This window comes from Chionomys nivalis, chromosome 3, assembly GCF_950005125.1.
Source record: "Chionomys nivalis chromosome 3, mChiNiv1.1, whole genome shotgun sequence".
In the NCBI taxonomy this organism is placed as follows: domain Eukaryota; kingdom Metazoa; phylum Chordata; class Mammalia; order Rodentia; family Cricetidae; genus Chionomys; species Chionomys nivalis.
Genome location: NC_080088.1, coordinates 86,787,412 through 86,810,050, shown reverse-complemented (window position 1 = coordinate 86,810,050; position 22,639 = coordinate 86,787,412). Strand labels below are relative to the sequence as shown.

At 38.7% G+C, this 22,639-nt stretch overlaps 2 protein-coding genes across 3 annotated transcripts in view; one reads left to right on the top strand and one right to left on the bottom strand.

Annotated features, from left to right (window-relative positions):
• LOC130871005 (zinc finger protein 431-like) overlaps window positions 1-22,639 on the top strand; it is a 230,268-nt gene that overhangs the window by 93,249 nt on the left and 114,380 nt on the right. The window lies entirely within an intron of this gene.
• Window positions 1,722-20,689, bottom strand: LOC130871747 (zinc finger protein 431-like). Of its 2 annotated transcripts, none has more exons than XM_057765331.1 (3): window positions 4,650-4,705; window positions 4,405-4,465; window positions 1,722-2,922 (listed from the first exon to the last, which is right to left on the bottom strand). In XM_057765331.1, exons 1-3 carry the CDS (start codon window positions 4,681-4,683, stop codon window positions 1,722-1,724), a joined length of 1,296 nt encoding a protein of 431 aa, XP_057621314.1. In that variant the 5' UTR covers window positions 4,684-4,705. The 2 variants fall into 2 exon arrangements, with proteins under 2 accessions (XP_057621314.1, XP_057621315.1); XM_057765332.1 differs by lacking the exon at window positions 1,722-2,922 and adding an exon at window positions 20,634-20,689 and having other exon boundaries at window positions 4,401-4,465; window positions 4,650-4,776.

Genomic DNA, 22,639 nt, shown 5'->3' with positions numbered 1-22,639 from the left:
GGCTTTAAAATATCTACAGGGCTATGGATAAGGAAAAGCAGCAAAGACAACTTCATTGTCAGGATGAAGATCAGGTTATTGAGAACTTCCGGTAAACTTCCGGTAGTCCTGCAATAGGAATACCCAAGGGTCTAATGTTCCTGGGAGCAAGCATGAATATTCATATACCCACACAAAGGCACACTAAAATAACAATTAAAATTAAATAAAATCTTTGACTAAACATTTTTTCACTCATGAATATTTTCCTTTTGTAAGCATTCATTCCTGTAACACAGGTGTTGACTCATTTAAAGGCTTACTTCCAGAGTTTTCCTCAATTGTGATTTGGATCATGCAACAGAAAGCAAGAATGCAGACTTGAAGTTACAGAAGTTAACCATTCTCAATTAGTGGCATCATTTGGGAAAATTTAGAAAATATTGTCTTCCTGTAAGAAATATGTCATGGGTTTGTTCCTGAGAGTATACATTCACACACCATTTCAAGTTCCTACACCTGGTTCATGCTGCAAGCTGAGAATGTGAGTTCTTAGCTTTCCAATGTAGCCGTCATGTCTGACACTTCTTGAGACAACACTGTCAAGGTGATCATGTAATTGTCTGGAACCCAGAGTCACATTAAGCTCTTTTATTAATTGACTTAGGGATTTTGTTTTATCATAGGCACAGAAGAGGCATTCATACACATCTACAAAATTTTATATCTGGATAAGTTATGGGAGAAGCTTTGTTAATCAATCATCTTAAGAATTGGAATGTAGTTAAGGCGTGGCTTCCTGTAGCCCATAGGAAAATGGGGATGGACCAGGTGCTTGCTCTCTGGGTTATTTTTGCAGGACACAGCAAAACTTGGAATTTTCATTCTCAGGGCATGAGTTTCCACTTATAATAAGTAAAAATATAAGCTAGCCTGGTTATTTCCCAAATAGTGCTAAGTTCTATAGATAAGTGTATTTATATAATTGAAGAATGTGCAAAATCAGAAAGGGTTACCTTATCATTGAATTCACATAACTTTTGTCCATGTAATTTTGCAGGTGCAAACAAAATAGAGACTTCATAATGCTTGAACAACTTGGTTTTCTTCCCAGTCTTATGTAAGTAAATGTTTGTTGGCTGAAGATATTTCCAAAACATTTATAGTCACATTCCCTTTAGTATGAATCTGCTCAGGTCCTCAGAGTACTGTGATATGCAAAGGTCTTAATTGACTTCTTATCTGCTAAAAGTTTACTCTCATATAAAGACTACCAAGAAGGGAAAAACTTTACCACACTGACTGCACCTAAAGTGTTTGTCAGGTTGACTGTGGTGGCACATCCCTTTAATCCAGCACTTAGGAAACAGAGACAGACAAATCTCTGCGAGTTAAAGGCCAGTCTCGAGTATGAGTGAGTTCCAGTGTAGACTCTAACAGTACAGAGAAAACCCTGTCTCAAAAACACCAAAAAAAAAGTTTCTTTGCAATATGATTTTTTCTCAAGATTTTAAAGCCTGATGACACATACAAAGTCTCTACCACATTGGCTAAAATTGTAGGGTTTCTACTCAGCATGTGTTCTTTGATGGATGTGTACACTTCTATGATATGCAAAGACTTTACTACATTGATTAAAGTAATAAGGTTTCTATCCAGTATTTATTTCAAATACATACGGTTCTTTTATGTATTTGAAGAATACATTGATGTGAAAAGTCTTTACCACATTCTTTACATTCCTAGAGTTTTTCTGCAGTATGTGCACTTTTATGTTTATTAAGATTGCTGAGTTGTGAAAAGGCTTTACCACACTGATTACATTCATAGGGTTTCTCCCCAGTATGTGTTCTTTTATGTACTATTAGACTACTGAGTTGTGGAAAGGCTTTATCACATTGACCACATTTATAAGGTTTCTCTCCTGTATGAAGTCTTTTATGTGATTTTAGAGTACTGAGTTGGGAAAAGGCTTTACCACATTGATTACATTCATATGGTTTCTCTCCAGTGTGTGTTCTTATGTGAAGTTGGAGACTACTGATAGATGAAAAGGCTTTAACACATTGATTACATTCATAGGGTTTCTCTCCAGTATGTGTTCTTTTGTGCATTTGGAGATTAGACTGCGATGAAAAAGCTTTATCACATTGATCACATTCGAAGGGCTTCTCTCCAGTATGTGTTCTTTTATGACTGTGAAGCTCACCATGACTCACAAAAGCTTTATCACATTGATTACATTGATAAGGTTTCTCTCCAGTATGTAGCCTTTGATGTACTCGAAGACTACTGCTCACTGAAAAGGCTTTACCACATTGACTACATGTGTAGGGTCTTTCTCCAGTATGTGTTCTTTTATGTGTTTGGAGACTGCATTGACTTGAAAAGGCTTTACCACATTCATTACATTTATAGGGTTTCTCTCCAGTATGTGTTCTTTTGTGAAGTTGGAGATTACTGATACATGAAAAGGCTTTAACACAATGATTACATTCATAGGGTTTCTCTCCAGTATGTGTTCTTTCATGTATTTGGAGGTTACAGCGCTCTGAAAAAGCTCTATCACATTGCTTACATTTAAAAGGCTTCTCTCCAGTATGGGTTCTTTTATGTCTGTGAAGCTCACCATAACTTGCAAAAGCTTTATCACATTGATTACATTGATAAGGTTTCTCTCCAGTATGCGTCCTTTGATGTACTCGAAGACTATTGCTCAGTGTAAAGGCTTTACCACATTCATTACATTCATAGGGTTTCTCTCCAGTATGTGTTCTTTGGTGAACTTGGAGACTTCTGACATATGAAAAGTATTTACCACATTCATTACATTCATAGGGTTTCTCTCCAGTATGTGTTCTTTTGTGAACTTGGAAACTTTTGACATATGACAAGTCTTTACCGCACTGATTATATTCACAGGGTTTCTCTCCAGCTTGTGTTCTTTTAAGTATTTGGACACAGCTGGTACCTGCAATGGCTTCATCATATTGAATACCATCATATGGCTTCTCTGCAAAATGAATTTTTTCATGCCTTTGAAGATGGCTATAACATGCAAAGGCTTTATCACATTGAGTATATCCAGAGGCTTTCTCTCCATTATGGTTTCTTTCATACCTGCAAAAATAATTGGCACATGTAAAAGTTTAATCGTGTACATTACAATGATGAATCTTAATATCTGTAGGAATTAATTTTATAATTTTCTTTAATTGAAAAGAGGAATCAGATTTTAAGTTTTACATTCATGGTGCTCTCCTCCAGTATGGGATGTTTTGTTTCTTTGAAGAACTTTTGACAATAAGGGTCTTTTGTCAAATGACCCACATTTATAGCATCATTTTCTATGAGATTTTTTTACATATTTAAAAGGAACTAGACTAACTCAGTTTTAAATAACATTACATTCCTTTTGCATTCTTACATTTTCCTGTAGTGCAATACCTACCACAAGAAAGTGTACTAGGACAAACAAAAGTAAGGACACAGTCCAACACTCATAGGGCTTACCTTCAGTGTGAGTTTGCTGATGTCTTCCCAAGGAAGACTGAAAACCAGTTAAATATAATCTTATAGCACATTCAACAAATCTACCCAATGTTGAAATACTAAGTATCTTTCCTCTCGTCTCATTATTCTGAAATAGATACAGTACCTCTTTCCATTTTGGGAAGCTCACACGTGACATATGACATTCTTATTAAAGGAAGAAGAATTGTCCCTTGAATTCACACAGTTTGACTTTCTCTTCTTCACAGAAATGTGGTATAAGAATGAAAGTTTCTCCACAAGAGCCTTTGTGACTCTCATAAACTAACTCTTTTAATAAGGTTGGCAATGTCACAAGTACATGAGTAACACTGGCTTTACTACAGACTATTATTTTTGGACAGTTTTTTTTTTTCTTTTTGGTTTTTCGAGACAGGGTTTCTCTGTGGTTTTGGAGCCTGTCCCAGAACTAGCTCTTGTAGACCAGGCTGGTCTCGAACTCACAGAGATCCGCCTGCCTCTGCCTCCCGAGTGCTGGGATTAAAGGCATGCGCCACCACCGCCCGGCTATTTTTGGACAGTTTTAAACATACACTTATTATCTATTCAATGTGCATATGTGTGTTCCTTGTGCAATATCTGAGTGCTATGAAACTAAATTAATTGGCAACACTACAGCATAGTTCTCATGGGGTATGACTCAAATGGTGGTATAGTGTAAAGAATCATTTGTTTCTCTTTTGTTTTTAGAGGAATGCCTTGGAAACACAGACCAGTTACCTCATATTGAGGCATAAGATTTTATGAGACATCAATAATCATCAATATACTTTAAGCTATGCTTATATATACTATTGTTTTTCTTTAAATGTTCCAGGACAAATTAAAACTTCTTCAGAGACAAATATATACCAAGTTGTAAATAAAAATTACCTTCCATGTTTTCTAGCACTTTGACTATGTTCTTCAAAATTATGGTCTTCCCAACTGTAGCCTAAAATATGGAAACAGATAATATATTAAAGGATATTGTACAAAACTGAATATCTTAAGTGAACTATGCCTTAGTTATTTGGCTCATTCTTACTCTTTCTCAAACACAAATATACAAAAGTACCAATAAATAATACACAGTTGTCCCCTTATTTTAAAACATGAAAGAAAGTTGACAATCTTACCAATAGCAGTGAGGTTCCTGTATGTCTCCTGCATCACATCCTTGTAGAGACTCTTTTGAGAGGGATTCAGCAAAACCCACTCATCCTCAGTGAAGTCAATGTGCACATCCTCATAGGTCACTGAATTCTAGAATAATCCAACGAATAGTAAAACAAAGTGTAATCCTGACATTGGATATTTTTTTAAATGATAGATTTGTATAATGCTGCTGCTTCCTATACTTCTTCCATGATATTACATTATAATGTAATCACCAGTTACTTTACAAGGGAACTGAAGAGGAGGTTCATATGAGCCATTCATTGACCCTTTAAATGGGATACAGCCTTGAGAAATGCCAATGAACAGACACACAGAGACAGACAAGAAATCAACACTACTGAGAAAAAATTACAGAAATAATAAGATCAATGATTATCTCGAAAATTGATGGGAAAATTGGATATACTGACTCTTGCCTTTAATCCCAGCAATCAATGTAAAAGCAGATGAATTAAATTGACTTGGAAGTCAGCCAAAGCCTATGCAATGAGTTACAGGTAAGCCAGAGTTACAAATTCATAAAACCCAGTAACCATAGAAAAATCATTCAAATAAAAAAGGTAAAAAGAAATCAGAGGTTTTACTGAAGTTCTTACAAAAAAAATTGTATTCACTTTAGTTCTATATTCATCCTCCAGAACCTACAGTGGCCTAGTTTAAACTGTTTTATAATAAGATCTTAATAATGGGAGTGCGTGTTTAACAGTTACAAATGGACCAAAGAAAACATCAGCCCTGTAAATAATGATCATAAATAACATAGAGTAAGAGATTTGGGTCAGCAATTAAGACGACTTGCTGTACTTGCAGATAAGTGGGTACAGTTGCCAGTACTAAAAGGGGGCTTGTAATTATCCATTACTTCAACTTCATAGGTGTTGAGGCTTATTGGGACTACCACGAGGAACAAGCACACATGTGGTACATACCCTTGTATATAGATACAACCTCATATTCATTGAAAGCATTCAAAAGAAAAAAATTAGAGGCAGGTAGAAAGTCACACTCCTACAATGCAATGAATCAGAAGGCAGAGGTATTAATGTCATGGATACTACTCTCCTGGGAAAGAGAATGATAGCCTCCACCAAACTTCAAATTTCAAGATGGAGGTGAAGTTCAGCATAGAAACTTATCCTTGATATGTACAAAAACCTACATTCCAGGCTCATCAGACAATAAAACAACACACACACACCAAAACCATGGATGCTGCTTAGCCATTAATCCCTCTGTGCAGAAGCCAGGATCATTTGTATTTCTGAGTTGAGGACAGCATGGTCTAAGGAGCTACATTCAGTACCCAGAGCTACACAGAAAACATTCTCTTTCAAAAACAAAAGTAGGAAAAAAATTAAAATAGAAATCAGGTAGCAAAAGGCTCAAAAGTGAATAGCAATTGCTTCAACTGCATGTTTTGTCATTTAGCGATACCATCTATAATGGCAGTAAAGTCATAACATCAGGACACACATAACCAGAGATGGGTTGAGGCTATATACATGTAAATCCAATTGCCAATATAGGAATTTCATCGAAAAGATTTCTCCCACTAATTGTTCCACAAATATAACAAAGAAGAGCACCCCGGAGAGACACGTGTTCAACCACTTCTAATCTGGGACCTTTTCCTTCAATCAACTACATTCTGACCCTGATCCATAAATATTCATGGTCATCCCATGATAAAAAATATATTTAGTCTAACTTCAAAGATGGTCCTAGGCTGAAACACTTGTTTCAGTGTGAAGTCTCTTATAACAATCATGATATTGACTTGATTGGCCATAACCCAGTCTAATAAAGCCATCCTAATAGTGCCACTCCCTAGGAGATTATTGGGTCTAACTACATTCAAACTACCAGACTGGTTTATCTGAGTCTTAAGGTAGATAGATTCCCAATTATCTGAGGCACTGCCATATTGGTTTCCATAGTGGCTACACAGCTTTGCTCTCCCAGTTCAAAGCTACACAGCTTTGTTCTCCTTACTCAACATCCTTGCCAGGATGAGTTGTCCCTTGTGTTATTGAACCCCGCTATTCTGACAGGTGTAAGGTGAATTCAAAAAGCTCTTTTGATGTACATTTTATTGATGGCTAAGTATATTGATCATTTAGTTAAGTGTTTCTAAGACAGTTTCGATTCATCTATTTAGAATTTCTTATTTAAATCTTAACCACAATTTTGTTCAATTAATTTATTTCCTGATGTGTTCCTTCTTGAGTATTTTTGCCTCTGAGCAAGTAAACCCAAACTATACAGATAAACATGATGTGTACTCATTGTAAGTGGATATTAGGTGTTGAGTAAAGACTGATAACAGTGCAATCCACAGACCCAGATTGGGTAAGTGAAAAAGATGGCTGCAGCAGGGGGTGCATGGATCCCAAACAGGAAGATTAAATAGACTAGATCTGTGGGTGTACTCAGAGCAAGAACAGGAAGGATCATGGGAGCAAATGGAGGAATGGAGCAGGAAAACACAGCAAGAAATTAATAGAATAAGAAAAAAAAAAAAAAGAAAGCTTTCAAGGGTTGATATTAAAACAGTGCAGTAACAACTTTCTGCAATCTTTGAGCGTCATTATAATGAGGACTCCCTATAACTCAGAAATATGGAGCCTGTACTGGCCATCTTCTGTAATCACATACAGTTGCCAGTAGTGGGACTATAAAACCAAGCCATCCACATAATATTTGACACACACTTGTGGTGTATGGAAGATATATCAGGAAAATGGTGGCTCAAGATTTGTGTAGTGGCTAACGAATGACTGGCCCAACTTGAGGACCAGGGTTGCTAGGAAAAGTGCCTAGATGTGCAAGATCGAGAAGTTGGATGGCTCAGAGAACTAGGGTAGAACCAAATACAAGTAACAATAAAGAAAAAAAATCAATGTAATGATACCTAATTCCACGACAAATAGATCTCTAGGTCTCAAATCCTGTTCGCCTTTGTTGAGAGCAGCACACTTCTTTTTCCTGTGCTGATTCCATTCCCCATTATTAACCTGTGACCCTGGGATCTCTAACATCTTGGTTAATTAAAGAATTTCAACCTTCCAATATTAAGATCCATTTAAGATCTTCTGTACTCTTCCATAGGCTTTGGTTCAATACACTGACTCTGCCCTCTGCAGTACACACACCTGGTCTTCTACACTCTGGCTGGCTCAATTCCACTGTCACTGCTGTTTTTGTGGTCATCTCACACTGCTGGCATCTCCAAAACACTGGGGTCTTCTGTTGCAACTGGGTTTCACTTTCACCAGTAGTTTTTCATAGAATCTCCTCAGGGTGCTGCACCTCTTGGCCTGACCCTTACAGTTCTGGACATTGAACTGCTAATGAGATGAGACTGCACCTTCAGTGATGTCCTTTCCTGGCCTCTCACAGTGCCAAGTCTTACATCCATCAATAACTTCAAAACAAATATCACCTGGGTAAAACATATTATAAATTCCATCTACCAGCATGAGGTACAAGCTTGGCTACCTCTGAAAGACAGCTTCTCTGATCTTAGTAAACACTTCCCAGACATTTTCACATCAGTGATGTTGGTCTCTGAATCATCACTAAATTTTTAGCTCTAGCCGTCCAGCATTAAGTACCCAGTAGAGCAATATTTCGCTTAAATACTTCTGATAACTTGCTCATCACAGCTGATTCTTCAGCCTAGGCTAACCAGAAACACGATTTAATGTCTTTCTTTTATCCTTAAATCTTAAGCCAGAACCATGTGTCCCAAGCTGTCAGGTTCTGCTGCTTACTGGGGTTGGAACATGGCACCTTGTATAATTATGTCTTTACCAGATTTCTGTCTTTCATTGTATAAGCATGGCTGTCCTGAAACTTGATCTGTAAACAAGGCTGTGCTTGAACTAACAGAGTATGCAGGCCTCTGTGTTCTGAGTGCTAGAGTCAATGTGCCACCACCCCCTTAGACCAACAATATCTTTATTCTATTTCTTAATCTGTTGATGTCCTTGGGCAGATGATTTAGACACATTCCAATTTTGGGGGCCCTTTTCTCCTCAAGTATGATTTCTTGCTCAGCTTCTCTATTTATTATGTATCTTCAGTAGAGTTATCACTAACAGAGTAACTTAAGCTCTATCTTAAGCTGTGTTGAGATTTTTTCTACTAATGAAATTAATCAAAATCTCCTTACTTTAGCCTCAGTCACATTCTTTAAGCCAAGGCACATCCTTCATCAAAACATCATAAGAATAATTTCTAAAGAACATGGTAAAATACTTGTCTGAAACCTCTTGTGCTGACTCCCGATATTTCATATCATTATCAAGGTCACTCTCGCCAATCCTCCTCCTAGTATGATCCTGTATCCAGTGCCAAATGCATTCTGTCCTTTTCTTAAGCCAAAGAATCAAAGACCTTATTATTCTAAACAAAAGCATGGTTAGGACTAGCACAGCAATACTCAAGTCCCTGGGACCAACTTCTGTTTTGTTTTTTGGTCTTTTTTGTAAGGAGACACCATGCCCAGAAAAATTGAGGAGGTTCACGTACAATTTCAGAGGTTGAGTCAATTATCATCATGGCTGGAAGCCTGTAAGCTGGCAGCCAGACCTGATACTGGAGCTGAGAGTCCTTTGTCTTTGACTCAGAGGAAACAGGACCTAGTCTGACACACTGGAAAGTATCCAAGGATAAGAGACCTCAAAAAACCATAGTGACACACAAGACCATCCCAACTCCAGAACGGCCATACCTCCCACTACTTCCACTCCATAAGAGATTATGGTGCCAAATATATTCAAACTACCACAGTTTTATAGCTGAGTCTTGAGGTAGATAGATTACCAATTATCTGAGGAATAGCCATATTGATTTCCATACTGGCTATACAGGTTTGCATTCCCAGCAGCAATGGGGGAGCGTTCCCTTTTTCCATATTTTTGCCAGTATGAGATGTCACTTGTGTTAGTGATCCTAGCCAATCTGACAGGTATAATATGAATCATTAAAGTAGTTTTGATTTGTATTTCCTTGATAGCTAAATATGTTTTACATTTATTTATGTTTCAAGCCAGTTAAATTCATTTATTTAGAATTCTTAATTTTGATCTGTACCATATTTTTATTTGATTATTAGATTAGTTGATGTCTAGTTTCCTCAGTTCTATTTTATTCTGAGCAAGTAAATCCAGAACCACATATACACACTCATATATATGTGGGTATTAGCAGTTGAGTAAAGAATAATCACAGTACAATCCACAGACTCAGGGTAAGTAACAAGAATGGCTGTAGCAGGGGATGCATGGAGAACACATGAAAAGAGGAAATAGACTAGATTTTATGGGTGAACAAGGAGTATCAACAGTAAAAATTATGGGATAAAAGGAAGGATGGATGTAGAATATACAGGGAAAGATGACTGCAATAGGAAATGTTTAAAGTTGATGTGGAAACCCAATATAGTAGGAACTTTTTGCTAGCTAAGAGGGCAACCATAGTGAGGACTCCCAGTAACTACGAATATGAAGCCTGAACCTATCATCTTCTCCAATGACATATAGCTCTCTGTGGTAGGAATAGAAAAGAAAGCCAGCCACAAAATATCTGACACACTGTTGTGCTGTCTGGAAGATATACCAGGAAAATGGTGACTTAAATTGGTGTAGTGGCAAACCAACAACTGGACTAACTGAGGCGTAAGTGAAAAGAGACAACCCATGACCAACACTGCCTGGATGGCAAGGAACAAGAAGTTCAAAGGTTCAGAATTTAGAGTAGAACAAAATACAAGTAACAGAAAAGGAAACAACAGTCAATATAAGGATCCCTAGCTCTATTTTAATAGAATCATAATTGTTTCCCAGACTAATTGTCAACGAGAGCCTTCCTCTGAAAATTGATTATGGCAGATGCAAAGAACTTCACTCAAACAGTAGCTGAAGCACTTGGAAGCAAGCAGAAATTTGGGTGAGGGTTTTTTAGAAGCCACAGGTGTCAAGGACACCAAAAAAAAAAACCACAATTTACGGAATCAACTAAGCAGGGATCATAAGGGTTTAGAGAGCCTGACAGAGCAATTATGGAGCTTGCAGTGTCTGATTTCTATCCTCTCAATAGAGGTTGCTTTGCTTGGTGTTTTCGTGGCACTGCTAACTGTAAGAGCGTTTCTGACTCTTTTGCTTGCTCTTGGGACTACTTTCCTTCTACTGGGTTGTGTAATCATGCATCGATATGAAGGTTTGTGTCTAGTCCTAGTGTATCTTGTCATGATGTTCATTGACATTCCTAGGAGGCCTGCTCTTTCTGAAGGGAAACTGAGGAACAGCGGATCTGGGCCAGTGGGAATGTTGGGGACTAGAGAGTTTAGACAGGGTTGAGGCTGTGGTAAGGATGTACTGTATGAGAGAAGAATAAAGAGAATAAACAAAAAGAAATGAAAATGTCTTGAATCTAACTTCATAATCTTCATAATCCTTAACAGCCAAAATGTTGTTCAAATATCCAAAGTCTCTTCTGATACTCAAGACAAAATATTGTCTTGTGACATCTTTTAAAATCAACAAGCAAAGTAAACTTTTCAGACATAAAATGACGCAGGACATATTCCATTTAGGAAGAGAGGAATATATCTGTCTGTGAGACATCCCATACTCACATTCAGATCACACCAGGCAAAAATCAAGTAGGCCACCAGTTCATAAAACTTCTTCATTCCTTTAGATTCCACAGTCACAATCCCCAAACAACTCTCCAGCCATCACCCCTGAGACATATATCTCTGGCCCTCAAGAGCAGGCCAGGCCACCAAGAAAAACAGGTAGTTGAACTCAGGCAAAGACTCCCTGATAAAGCAGAGTCCACATCAGCTATTAGAAATCCAGGCAGCCCGTCCACCACTGGGTATCCTCCACTCTTTGAATACCTCCTCCAAACATTATCCCCATCCCACCTGAAATCTTGGCACTGTGTCCTAGCCTCCAAAATAGGTGGAGATGTTCTGTTTGAACAAGACACACCAGAAGTCCATGTAGGCACTGGTGCGCTGACACGTCAACTCCCAAAGTCCCTCACACCGTGCGGTCCCCAATCCAGCACCCCTCTTCATGTAATCTTAGCCACCAACTTGCACAAAAGACTACCTGGCAGAAGAGAGACCACATCTGTCAAGTGGTTTCTAGCCCCAAACATGGTTGTGAAGGACCTCTGTTGAACCATAGGCCACACAGACCAGAAGAACAGACAGCAAATACAAACCAAAGAATAAAACATACTTTAAAAATAGACAAAATGAGAAATAGGAACCGAGACTCATAATCACCACAACCCAGATACATAGATGACGGTTTAATAACACAAACAACAGCCATGGCAGTATGTCCCCACCTGAGCCCAGCCATCCTACTACAACAAGCCCTCAATATTCTAACACAGCTGCAACACAAGTAATACTGTGTGAGAGGTGTTTCTCACTCTTTTCCTTGGTCTTGAGACCCTATTTCTCCTATTGGGTTACCTCTTCAAGCCTTGATATGAGAGCTTATGCCTAGACTTATTTAACTTCATATGTTGTAGTGTAGTGCCTGCACTGGGAGAAGGCTCACAAGTCAGGCAAGGGACTGGATATTGAAAAACGCACAGAGACATGGGTCTCCCTTAAAACAAGAATGCCGATTATATTGTGTTCCAGGGCAGCTTATATAGGGTTAGTCTTAACTAATGGCCACATCCCAATTACTGGGATTTTTTTCCTGCAAACCTACCAGAAACCACTCCCCTGCCATCAGGAACTTATGGAGGTCCCGTGTTCAGAGCAACTGCAAGCACAGGAAAACAAGCTCTTCACTCGGGCAAGCAAAGGGTCATAAAAAACTCAAGGTCTGAGGGTCTGCAGTCCCAAACAATATGTCACGTTTTGTTTATATCCTGGGAGATCTTCTCTTTTAAGAAGGAAAATGGAGGGGAAGATATAGAGAAGAGGGTGTCAGGGGAGGGGAATGAAAGAAGCAAATGTAGGGCAAATTGTAGTGCAGATATATTGTACAAGAGAAAAATTTTTTAGAAAAGAAAAGAAAGAAATGTGAACGCTGTGGGGGAAGACTGGACCAAAGCAAGATTAAAACTCAGCAGGATGAAAACAAAATCCTTCAATTCCATATCTGACTCAACGGGCTTCATTCTAAAATAACTCAGATAGCTGCATCACTGTAACTGTTTGTTCTCGTCACTCATTTGCTAGTTCCACTCTCTGTATGCAGCTGTCCATGGCAAATGCCTCCTAGCTTGGCTATGTCACTATCCCGTGTTCTCAAAAGAACACAAACTTCTTCTTCAGAGCTTCAGGCAATAAACTCTCAAAGGCTCCTCACTAGGTTCCCGACCCTGCCAAATGCAGCAAGATACAGCAATGTTGAGCTGAACCCACAGAAGGAGAATCCACGACCTTTACAGTTGACATCTTTATTGTTCCCAGGATCAGTACATGGGGGATCATGACAAGTTTGGCTTCTAAGTTGGGATGGAACCCACCAAAGTTGCATGGACCAGAGACACAGTAGGTTTTGAATGAAGCTGACTCCTGGACCTAGGAATCACTTTGCTTACTACTTCCATCCATAGATGGTTTAGCTAGATGGAATCTCACCCTAAGAGTACCATGCTAGGCTTCCTCGCTAGAGCATGGAATTTCCTTTAATGGTGAAAATCTACTTGAAAGTTTCTGCCATCTGAATCTACCCAAAGCTTTATTTCATTACCAATAAGACTTCTGGATTTCATTCTGTCCCACTTGTTTAGTTTCTTTATAATAAACCTGAATCAGTCAACTGTAAAAACTATCCAGCAGAATCAATACTTTAAGAAATCAGCCTCTACTTTTTAACTTTGGCTTATTCAATTTTCAGGTAATGGAGGAAGTAAGAATTGTTTGGGACAAAAATATAATCCAATGACCTTTAGCTTAATTTTTCATGGAGTCTACTTCCGACTGAACTCCTATGAAGTCCACCTTCACTGTCTGCATTCCGCTCAACGCTCCCATCTTTTCAGTCCCATAAGAATGACTGCTGAAGCCGGGCGGTGGTGGCGCACGCCTTTAATCCCAGCACTCGGGAGGCAGAGGCAGGCGGATCTCTGGGAGTTCGAGGCCAGCCTGGTCTACAAGACCTAGTTCCGGGAGAGGCACCAAAGCTACAGAGAAACCCTGTAAAAGAATCACTGGTGAAGCTCTGTGTATTCGTTTCTAGGGATTTTGCCATCTCAATCTTAATATTCTCAACAATCCTCCAAAATCACCAATTCAAAGTCCTTTGCAATAACAAAATCACTCTGTTGTACCACATTTTCTTATAACTTCCTTGTTATTTGCTGTGACATAATTCTAATCAAAAGCATCTCCATGTTTACTTGACTAATATTACAAGATCACAAACCCATCATCATGGGAGCTTAGGAGAGAAATTCAAGATAGCACCTGAAGTAACAAAAAATATATGGGAAAAGTTTTATTAGCTTTTCTCTCATTTGGTCACTGTCTCAAGTTCAGCTAGCCCTCTTATCCAGTCAAGCTCCATTTGCTTATGAGTATTGCCAGACTCAGGGCAAGAGTCTTCCTACATCAATCATCAATCAACACAATTTCTCACAGACATAGTAACTAGTGATTCTGAGTGGCCATGCCATCAACTGATGTTCCTTCAGATGACTCTAGGCTACATTATGTTGACAGGTGAAACTAAGACAAAGAGACAAAAATATATGAGAATGTTTGAAAAACACAAAACCAGTGCATTGACTGTATCAATCACTCAAAACAGCAGAAACACAAACATGAAGACTGTAACAACTGGAAAACACAGATATACATATAAATTACAAAAGGCAAGCCTCTAAGATCAAGAAGAGAAAATTAAAACTGTCCTTTTACAGACAGCACCCAAAGTAACAAAAGTTTATGGAATTCTTAATAAAATAGTAAATTTCCTGAATACAAAAATTGTCTTATGCTGTATAGAATGTGTAGTAAGGAAAACACTCCTCCATTGCCTGTGGGCATGTAAACCTGGAAATCAGCCAATTTGGAAGACACTACGACAGTTTCTTTTAAATTTGGAAACAAGCTACCTCAAGACTCAGTAATATCACTCTTGGGTATATACCCAATTGATGCTCAATAATACTATATAGACTTTGCTCAACTATGTTAATAGCAGCATTCTTTATAATAGCCAGAACCTGAAAACAACCTAGTAGTCCCTCAACCAAAAAATTTACAAAGAAAATATGGTATATGTGCACAGTGCAATAGTACTCAGTGGGGACAAAAACAGTGACATCTCTATGTTATTTAGACTCCTTAAGATAAAATGTTTAACAAAAGTTTTGTTCTCAATATTGTTTGTTATATTTATTATTTGTTATTATTATATATAATTATATTTGGTTTAATTCTATCTTATTTAGACAAAAGGGGGAGATGTAGGGATATAGCCCCACCCATTGGGGGCATGTTCGCCTCGGGCTAATGTTTACGGATAAATCTGCCGGGCGTGATCCCAGCAGCCCCTTTTTCTTCTTTTGCTCCGCTGTGCTCCGCGGGAACCTGTGGTCCTGTAAGTCTATTTCCTTATTAAAGCTGTATATATCTATATAATCTGTCTACATTCATTTGCGCCACCACACTGGTGCCCTCTTCTGGCCTGCAGGCATACACGCAGGCAGAATATTGTATACATAATAAATATTTTTAAAAAAAGATACTTATAGTTGGTTACATTTTGAGGTCATTGTCCTCATTTCTTGGACAGTTGTTTAAATATTGTTTACTGATCTTACTACAAAAGCCTGTATGCGACAAAACTGGAAAATGCAAAAGAAATGGACTTTTTTTTAGATAAGTACCATATAACAAAGTTAAACCAAGACCAGGTGAACAATCTAAATAGACCTGTTAGTCACGAAGAATTAGAAACTGTTATCAAAAACCTCCCTTCCAAAAAAAGCCCAGGACCAGATGGTTTCAATGCAGAATTCTACTACAAATTCCAGGAAGGAAGAGCTAATACCTATACTCCTTAATGTATTTCACAATATAGAAACAGAAGAGTCAGTGGCAACTTCCTTTTATGAAGCTACAGTTACCCTGATACAAAAACCACACAAGACCCAACCAAGAAAGAGAATTACAGGCCTATCTCACTCATGAACATCAACGCAAAAATTCTCAATAAAATACTGGCAAACCGAATCCAAAAACACATTAGGAAAATTATCCATTATGATCAAGTAGGCTTCATCCCAGAGATGCAGGGTTGCTTAAACAAATGCAAATCTATCAATGTAATCCATTATATAAATAAACTGAAAGAAAAAACCATATAATAATTTCATTAGATGCTGAAAAAGCATTTGACAAAATTCAACATCCCTTTATGATAAAGGTCTTGGAGAGATTAGGGATACAAGGGTCATACCTAATATAATAACAGCTATTTACAGCAAGGCACAGCTAACATCATATTAAATGGAGAGAAACTCAAAGCCATCCCACTAAAACCAGGAAAATGACAAGGCTGTGTACTCTCTCCATACCTCTTCAATATAGTGCTTGAAGTTCTAGCAATAGCAATAAGACAACATAAGGGGATCAAGGGGATTTAAAATTGGAAAGGACGAAGTTAAACTTTCGTTATTTGCAGATGATATGATACTATACATAAGCGACCCCAAAACTCTACCAAGGAACTTCTACAGCTGATAAACATTTTTAGTAATGTGGCAGGATACAAGATCAACTCCAAAAAATTATAGTCAGACTGATAATTACCTTGACTATCACCATAGAACCTTCATCTGGTGACAGATGGAGATAGAGACAAAGACCCACATGGGAACACTGGAATGAGCTCCCAAGGTCCAGTTGAAGAGCAGAGGAGGGGGAATATGAACAAGAAAGCCAGGACCGCAAAGGGTTGGCCCACCCACTGAGACAGAGTGCCTGATCTAATGGAGCTCACCAAAGCCAGCTGGACTGGGACTGAATGAGCTTGGCATCAAACTGGACCCTCAAGGTGGCTTACAATTGAGGCAGACTGAGAAGCCAACAATAATGGCACTGGGATTTGTCTCTACTGCATGTACTGGCTTTTTGGGATCCTATTCTATTTGAATGCATACCTTCCTAAGCCTGGATATGAGGGGATGGCCTTGGACTTCCCACAGGAAAGCATACCCTGCCCTCTCGTAGGACTGGAGAGGGAGTGGGAAGTGTGAGTGGAGGAGCAGCAGGACGAAAGTGGGAGGAGGGGAGGAAGTGAAAATTTTGAATGGTATTATTTATAAAGTAATAAAAATTTATTAGAAAAAAAATTTCTTGCCTCTGAAAATAGTCTGCAAGTTACTCTGGGCCTTAGCCAAAGTTGGTTGCTCCAATGTTGCAAATAAGACTTTGGGTGATTGCCCAGGTAGACAGTTGTCTGTCATTTGTTGCACATTTTAGAAGTTGCTTGATTGCATTTCCTGCCTATTGAAGAAATAGTATTTCCTTTCTTGGGTCTTCAATGGGGTTGAAGACTAGATAGCTATAGTTACTTTCCTCTCATGACTTGGCCAATTTATTTATAATGCAAGACTTAAACTCCTTAGGATAGGATGATTATTGAAACATTTATCATGTTTCTTGCTTGATATTGTTTATGCTTGTTGTAATTCTAATTTTTATACCTGATATTTGTTCTGTTGTATATAATTTTGTATTAGGCTTAGAACTCTCTTATTTAAATAAAAGGGGGAAGTGCTGTAGGAAATCCTACAGCCAGTAGCCTTTATGTGGCCCACTCAATTGTTCATGGCCTCTTATACTATAAATGCTGATGTAAAGCATGCACTCCTTCTCACTTCTGGCTGCAGGATTTGTTTGCTGTTCCCTGTTCGAGCAGAGGACTGTGATCTAAATAAATAACCCTGTATTATCCTCAGTTCTGAGCTAGTGTAGAACTTCATTTTAGCGTCCAATTTCATATTTCCAACTACATTATGTGGGGGCAAGCCTGAATGAAAAAAATGCCTTGCTCTAAAGAGAAATAAATAAATAGCGCTTGGAAAAATAAAGAATGAAATCTGTAATAACCAAGTAACAGCGGAGAACAGAACCAAATAGAAAATAGTGTCGGAATGCATTTAAAGAAATGAAATTTGAAAAAGGATACAAATAATGCATTTTTAAAACAAATAAAAACAATTTATTTTAAAAACAATAAGATATACCTCAGGTATATTGACTTTGAAAAAGATTAGGTCATTTCACTGTAGATTGAATGCCACTAATAATAGACTGATTGGTATTCCTCAAATGCACATGTTGGCTGCTGAGATGTGTAGCCTGATACACTTACTTAATGTCAATGGCTGTTTCTCGATCCTCACAGCTGACTTTACTGAGTCAAGCAGGATTGAACACATCTGCACAGGACAGTTACCTAACTGCAAACTCAATATTCACTGGCTCAAGCTAATCTTCCCAAATTATAAACTCACAAATTATGTCTGTCTTCATTCACACGCAATAAATTAATACGTCCTGGCATGTTAAAAAAAAATCACTAAAAATGTCTGTATTGGTTTTTATTTTTATTGAATGCGCAGAGACAACATGACCACCATAACCTGTATAAAGAAAATATTTAATGAAGTTTGTTCATTTCGAGTTCAGATTTCAGTGAATTTTCATCATGGTGGGGGCATGATGTGCAGGATGATGTGGTGCTGGTTACAACTTGGAATGCAGACAACAGGAAATAGACTGACATGCTTGGCAGTATCCAGAACACAGGAAGTCTCCAAGCCCATCCACATTGACACATTTGTTTCAACAAGACCATACCCATTAAAAAAAACCCACACTTCCTAATAGTACCACTCCCTATGAGAATATAGGGACCAATTACATTCAGTGCCACAATCAGGTTCTTTGTCAGACTGCTGACTCCAGCAGCTGATTTCCTACCATTTCCCCCTGCAGTGCACTCAGTAAACTATTCTTTCTACTCTGATCTGAAGGCAGAAACCATGTTTTACATGCAAATCCTTCTCCTGTGACTGTAATGGATAGTTGACTACATGACTCAAGCGGGTAATTTTAAAAGTCTGAGGTTGCACAATCATTTAATTTAAGAATTTTGGAGGTGTAATCAAAAGGATAGCAAGGTCACTGACTAGAAAGCAAGACACAGGGATAAAGATCACCTATGTCAATATAGGAGAGCTTGTCTCAGAAATATTTTTCTAAAAGGCTGGGAGTGCAGCTATTCTAGAATAGTCTTTGCAATGAGAAATCATTCCACTCACTTGAGAGACTAATAAAGAAAACGCTTTGCAATGATAGCATGCACCCATCTCTGGTAAATGCTCAAAGAGGTCAGAAATGAGAACAAACACTGCATTCCACCTGTACTGCCATTCTAAACTTTCTCTTAGGTTCAGACTCTTGCTTACACTCAGAAGAATTTAAATAGTGACGGGAAACTGTCTAGCCAGTCAGGCAATGGGAGACTTACAAAGCAAAGATATTACCATAATTATTACATGAGTATACCATACTTTAGTGATAGGGCCTGAGGTGGAGGTGCCCGAAGGTGAGAAAGATAGAAAAAGTAGAACAAAGAAAAGATAAAAGCTGAGGCAGAGGAGTCTTGCATATGATATGTCTTATTCCAAGTAAGCTTCTTTAGAGGAATAGCTTCTTGCATATTACTTCCAGAGGAAAATGGAAGTTAGCAGAAATTACTATACAATGGGACAAACTCAGGAGACAGTGAATCAAATACCACAGCACAAGGGGATCACAGGATATCTCTAGAATATTATGGACTAAGCCCACAGTGGTCTTGGGACTGATAACTGTAGCCCTGCATGATGTGAAGACCCTGCTCACAAAGACACAGGCTTCAGACCATTACCACCTCTCCCTAGCACATTCTTGCTTCCAATATAGGAGCTCTGTCTTATTCTGTATAGCTCAGGAACTTAGGAAAAACTACTAATACCTATACACTAGGCTGTTCCTGGCTCTGACAAAAAGTCCCTGTGTTTGAGAAGGAGCTATGTTCCTTCTCCATGAGGGAGAACTGAAATGAAATGTGTTGCTTGATTAGCCCAGTCCTCTGCACAAGTGTTTTCCTTTTCAAACAGCTGAAACCTGCTCTCATCGTGTGCATTTGGCAGAACATTAATGTTCCATAGAAGAAAACATGCCCTCAAGTTCATTGTGACCCTGTAATGGCCCCTTGAGCAGCTTGTGAGAGGCCTGTTCTTTAATATGGAAATAGGCCACGTGGCTGTAAATCAGAGTGTCTACTGCGTCCTGGATTAGAGCCAAATGTTTGGGCAATCCTAGAGAACAAATATGTATCCTAGCATCCTAATCTCTAGAAGGCCTAGTTAGCATACGACTTATCTTTGAGTAATTTAAAGGCAGCTCCCCCTCAGCTAAATATCTCCTAGGCATTGGTGAAGCCTTTATTTCAACAATTCTACTCTTCTTCATCAAGGTTAGTAGTGGAGTGGTAACGAACGCAAGAATGCCATTTACAAACTCCACAAAATTAACTCCAAATGGATCTTACTACTAAGTGTTAAACACAAAACGCTGAACTTCTGAGAGAACCTAGAAAAACTCTCCAACAGCTTGGCTTCCATATGCATCAAAATCATGTTGATATTGACTACAAAGAAGTTTCTACACACAACTCCCTCATCGAAATGCTTTTCACAGATGCAGCCCACAGAGGAATTTTTTCAAGACCAGAAACTGTGCCTGGGGAGTTGCGAGTACCACATGGGACCTAAGAGAACCCTGATTGTAGGCTTAGGCTCCCACCCAGCCTCCGGGAGGATCTGCAACACTGTCTCGCAAAGCTCGCCCTCCTCTCCTCCCCATCTTGGCACAGCAGCCCCTTACTCACCATGTCATGGCTTCCATGCTCACTCATGCTTTCCTCCAAGTTCCCTGCCATATCACTCACAGCACAGCACACAATCCACTGAGGCCTGCTCTGCTTTAAAATCAAGCCTGTAGAATGGCGCCAGGAAGTCCCACCTGACTTTTGACTGACGGGTCAGCTTGGAGGCTGTGATTGGCTAGTGAGACTTGAGTGACAAGAACACCTCTCTCAGGGTTACAGTGTATTTAAAGACACAGCACAACAGTTCTTGGTTCTGGCTCCCATACTCGATCCAGAATTTATGGTCCTGCAGAAATATGAATTTCAATATCATTTACTCTGTCTCCAGTAGATGACCCAGCTATCTTCCTGCAGCCCATAGACACATGGCCTTCTTCCCCTTGGTCACAATGTGCGTGGCTTGCACAGTCCACTACACAATATGTAGTGGAGTGATTCTCCTGTTCAACAGTCTCTGTGCAGGCTGGCTTTGAAGAAGGCCATAGCTGCTTCCATGGAAGACCAGAATTAGTTTATTTAACTAACCCTGCCTGCTTCTTTTCTCAGGGTTGTGGCATTACTCTAGAGAATTTGACTCCTTTATTTTCTCTAATTATTTTTGAAAATTTTAGTTATATGTATTTTGTGTGGATGTATATATATGTGCACAGTAATTGTAGAGCTCAGAAGAAGGGACAATAATGCAGAGACTACAGTTATGCCAAGTCTTACCTACCATGTGGGGTACGGAGTGGAACTTCAGTCTTCTGTAACAGTACCCAGAACTCTTAATTGCTGAGCCTTTTCTCAAGACCCACTTCTTTCATTTAAAATTTATCTCTGTACATTATTAATTAAAAGACATAACATCACTTTCCTCTATTTGGTCTTCCTCCATATCTTCCCAAATATTTCCCTTGTAGTGTTTTACTTGTTAAGTATGTGTGAACAAATATGCTGAAATATCAGATTACAATCTGATGAGATTGTATTATTAGTTGTAGTTTTATGGCTTAGGGGCTGACAATACTGTATTTGATAAACAATTAGGAACTTCACCCCTACTGGTGGCTTATTCACATGGACGGGAGTTCAGTTGTTTCAAATCAGTATCAGGGGTCTGACTGTGATTAGGCTGTCTTGGACAGGAAACAATGAAGAAGAGAAAGCTTGGGGTGGAAAATACCTTAGTAGTTAAGTGTACTGAAGATTCTTCCAGAGTAACCAGGTTTCATTTCCAGTATATATTGAAGCCCAGTAGTATCTGTATCTCCAGTACCATCTCCTGGTCTCTTAGACACCATACATGAATGGGACACAAAGACATGTATACTGGAGAAACTCCAATATATATGAAATAATGATTACAATTAGTTTGTAAAAGTAACCACAACAAATACATAAGACAATGATATACACCATTAAAACTATTTCTCCAGAATACTTGAAGTACCATTACTCCAGACAGAGTGAAAAGAATATCATTGTGAGTTTCAAAATATGTGCTACATAGTCTACATAGGCATAAACACACACACACACACACACACGCAGAGAAAAAGCACAAAACTGAATAAAATTTCAGAAAAGCAGAATTAGAATCTTGGGGCAATATAATACTTTTTAAAACCATTTCAGGTGTGAGATGCGGAATAATTAATGTTTGGCTGATGTAGGAGATTTGAGATATTAAAAGGTGGGCAGCATCGGAAACTGAGTGAGGCACCTTCTACTAGTGCCATTGTAGGGAAAGAACACGGGAAAAGGGTAAGCTGTGTAAGTCTTTTAAATTAAGAGATGGGATGGATTGTGGTGGGAGAAGACAGTGGTTGGTGACCCAAAAGTTAGTTTCTTTGACTCATGGATTAGAAGCTCAGTGGCCGCTAAAGCACGTATGCAGGGTGCCCGGCCCTGTGTAATGAGGTCCATCTTCTTTGACAGGTACCCTACAGGTGAAAATGACGGTCCCAGCTGATGTCCTAGGACACCAAGGACATATCCCTCCTTCTCTGTTACATAGAGGGAGA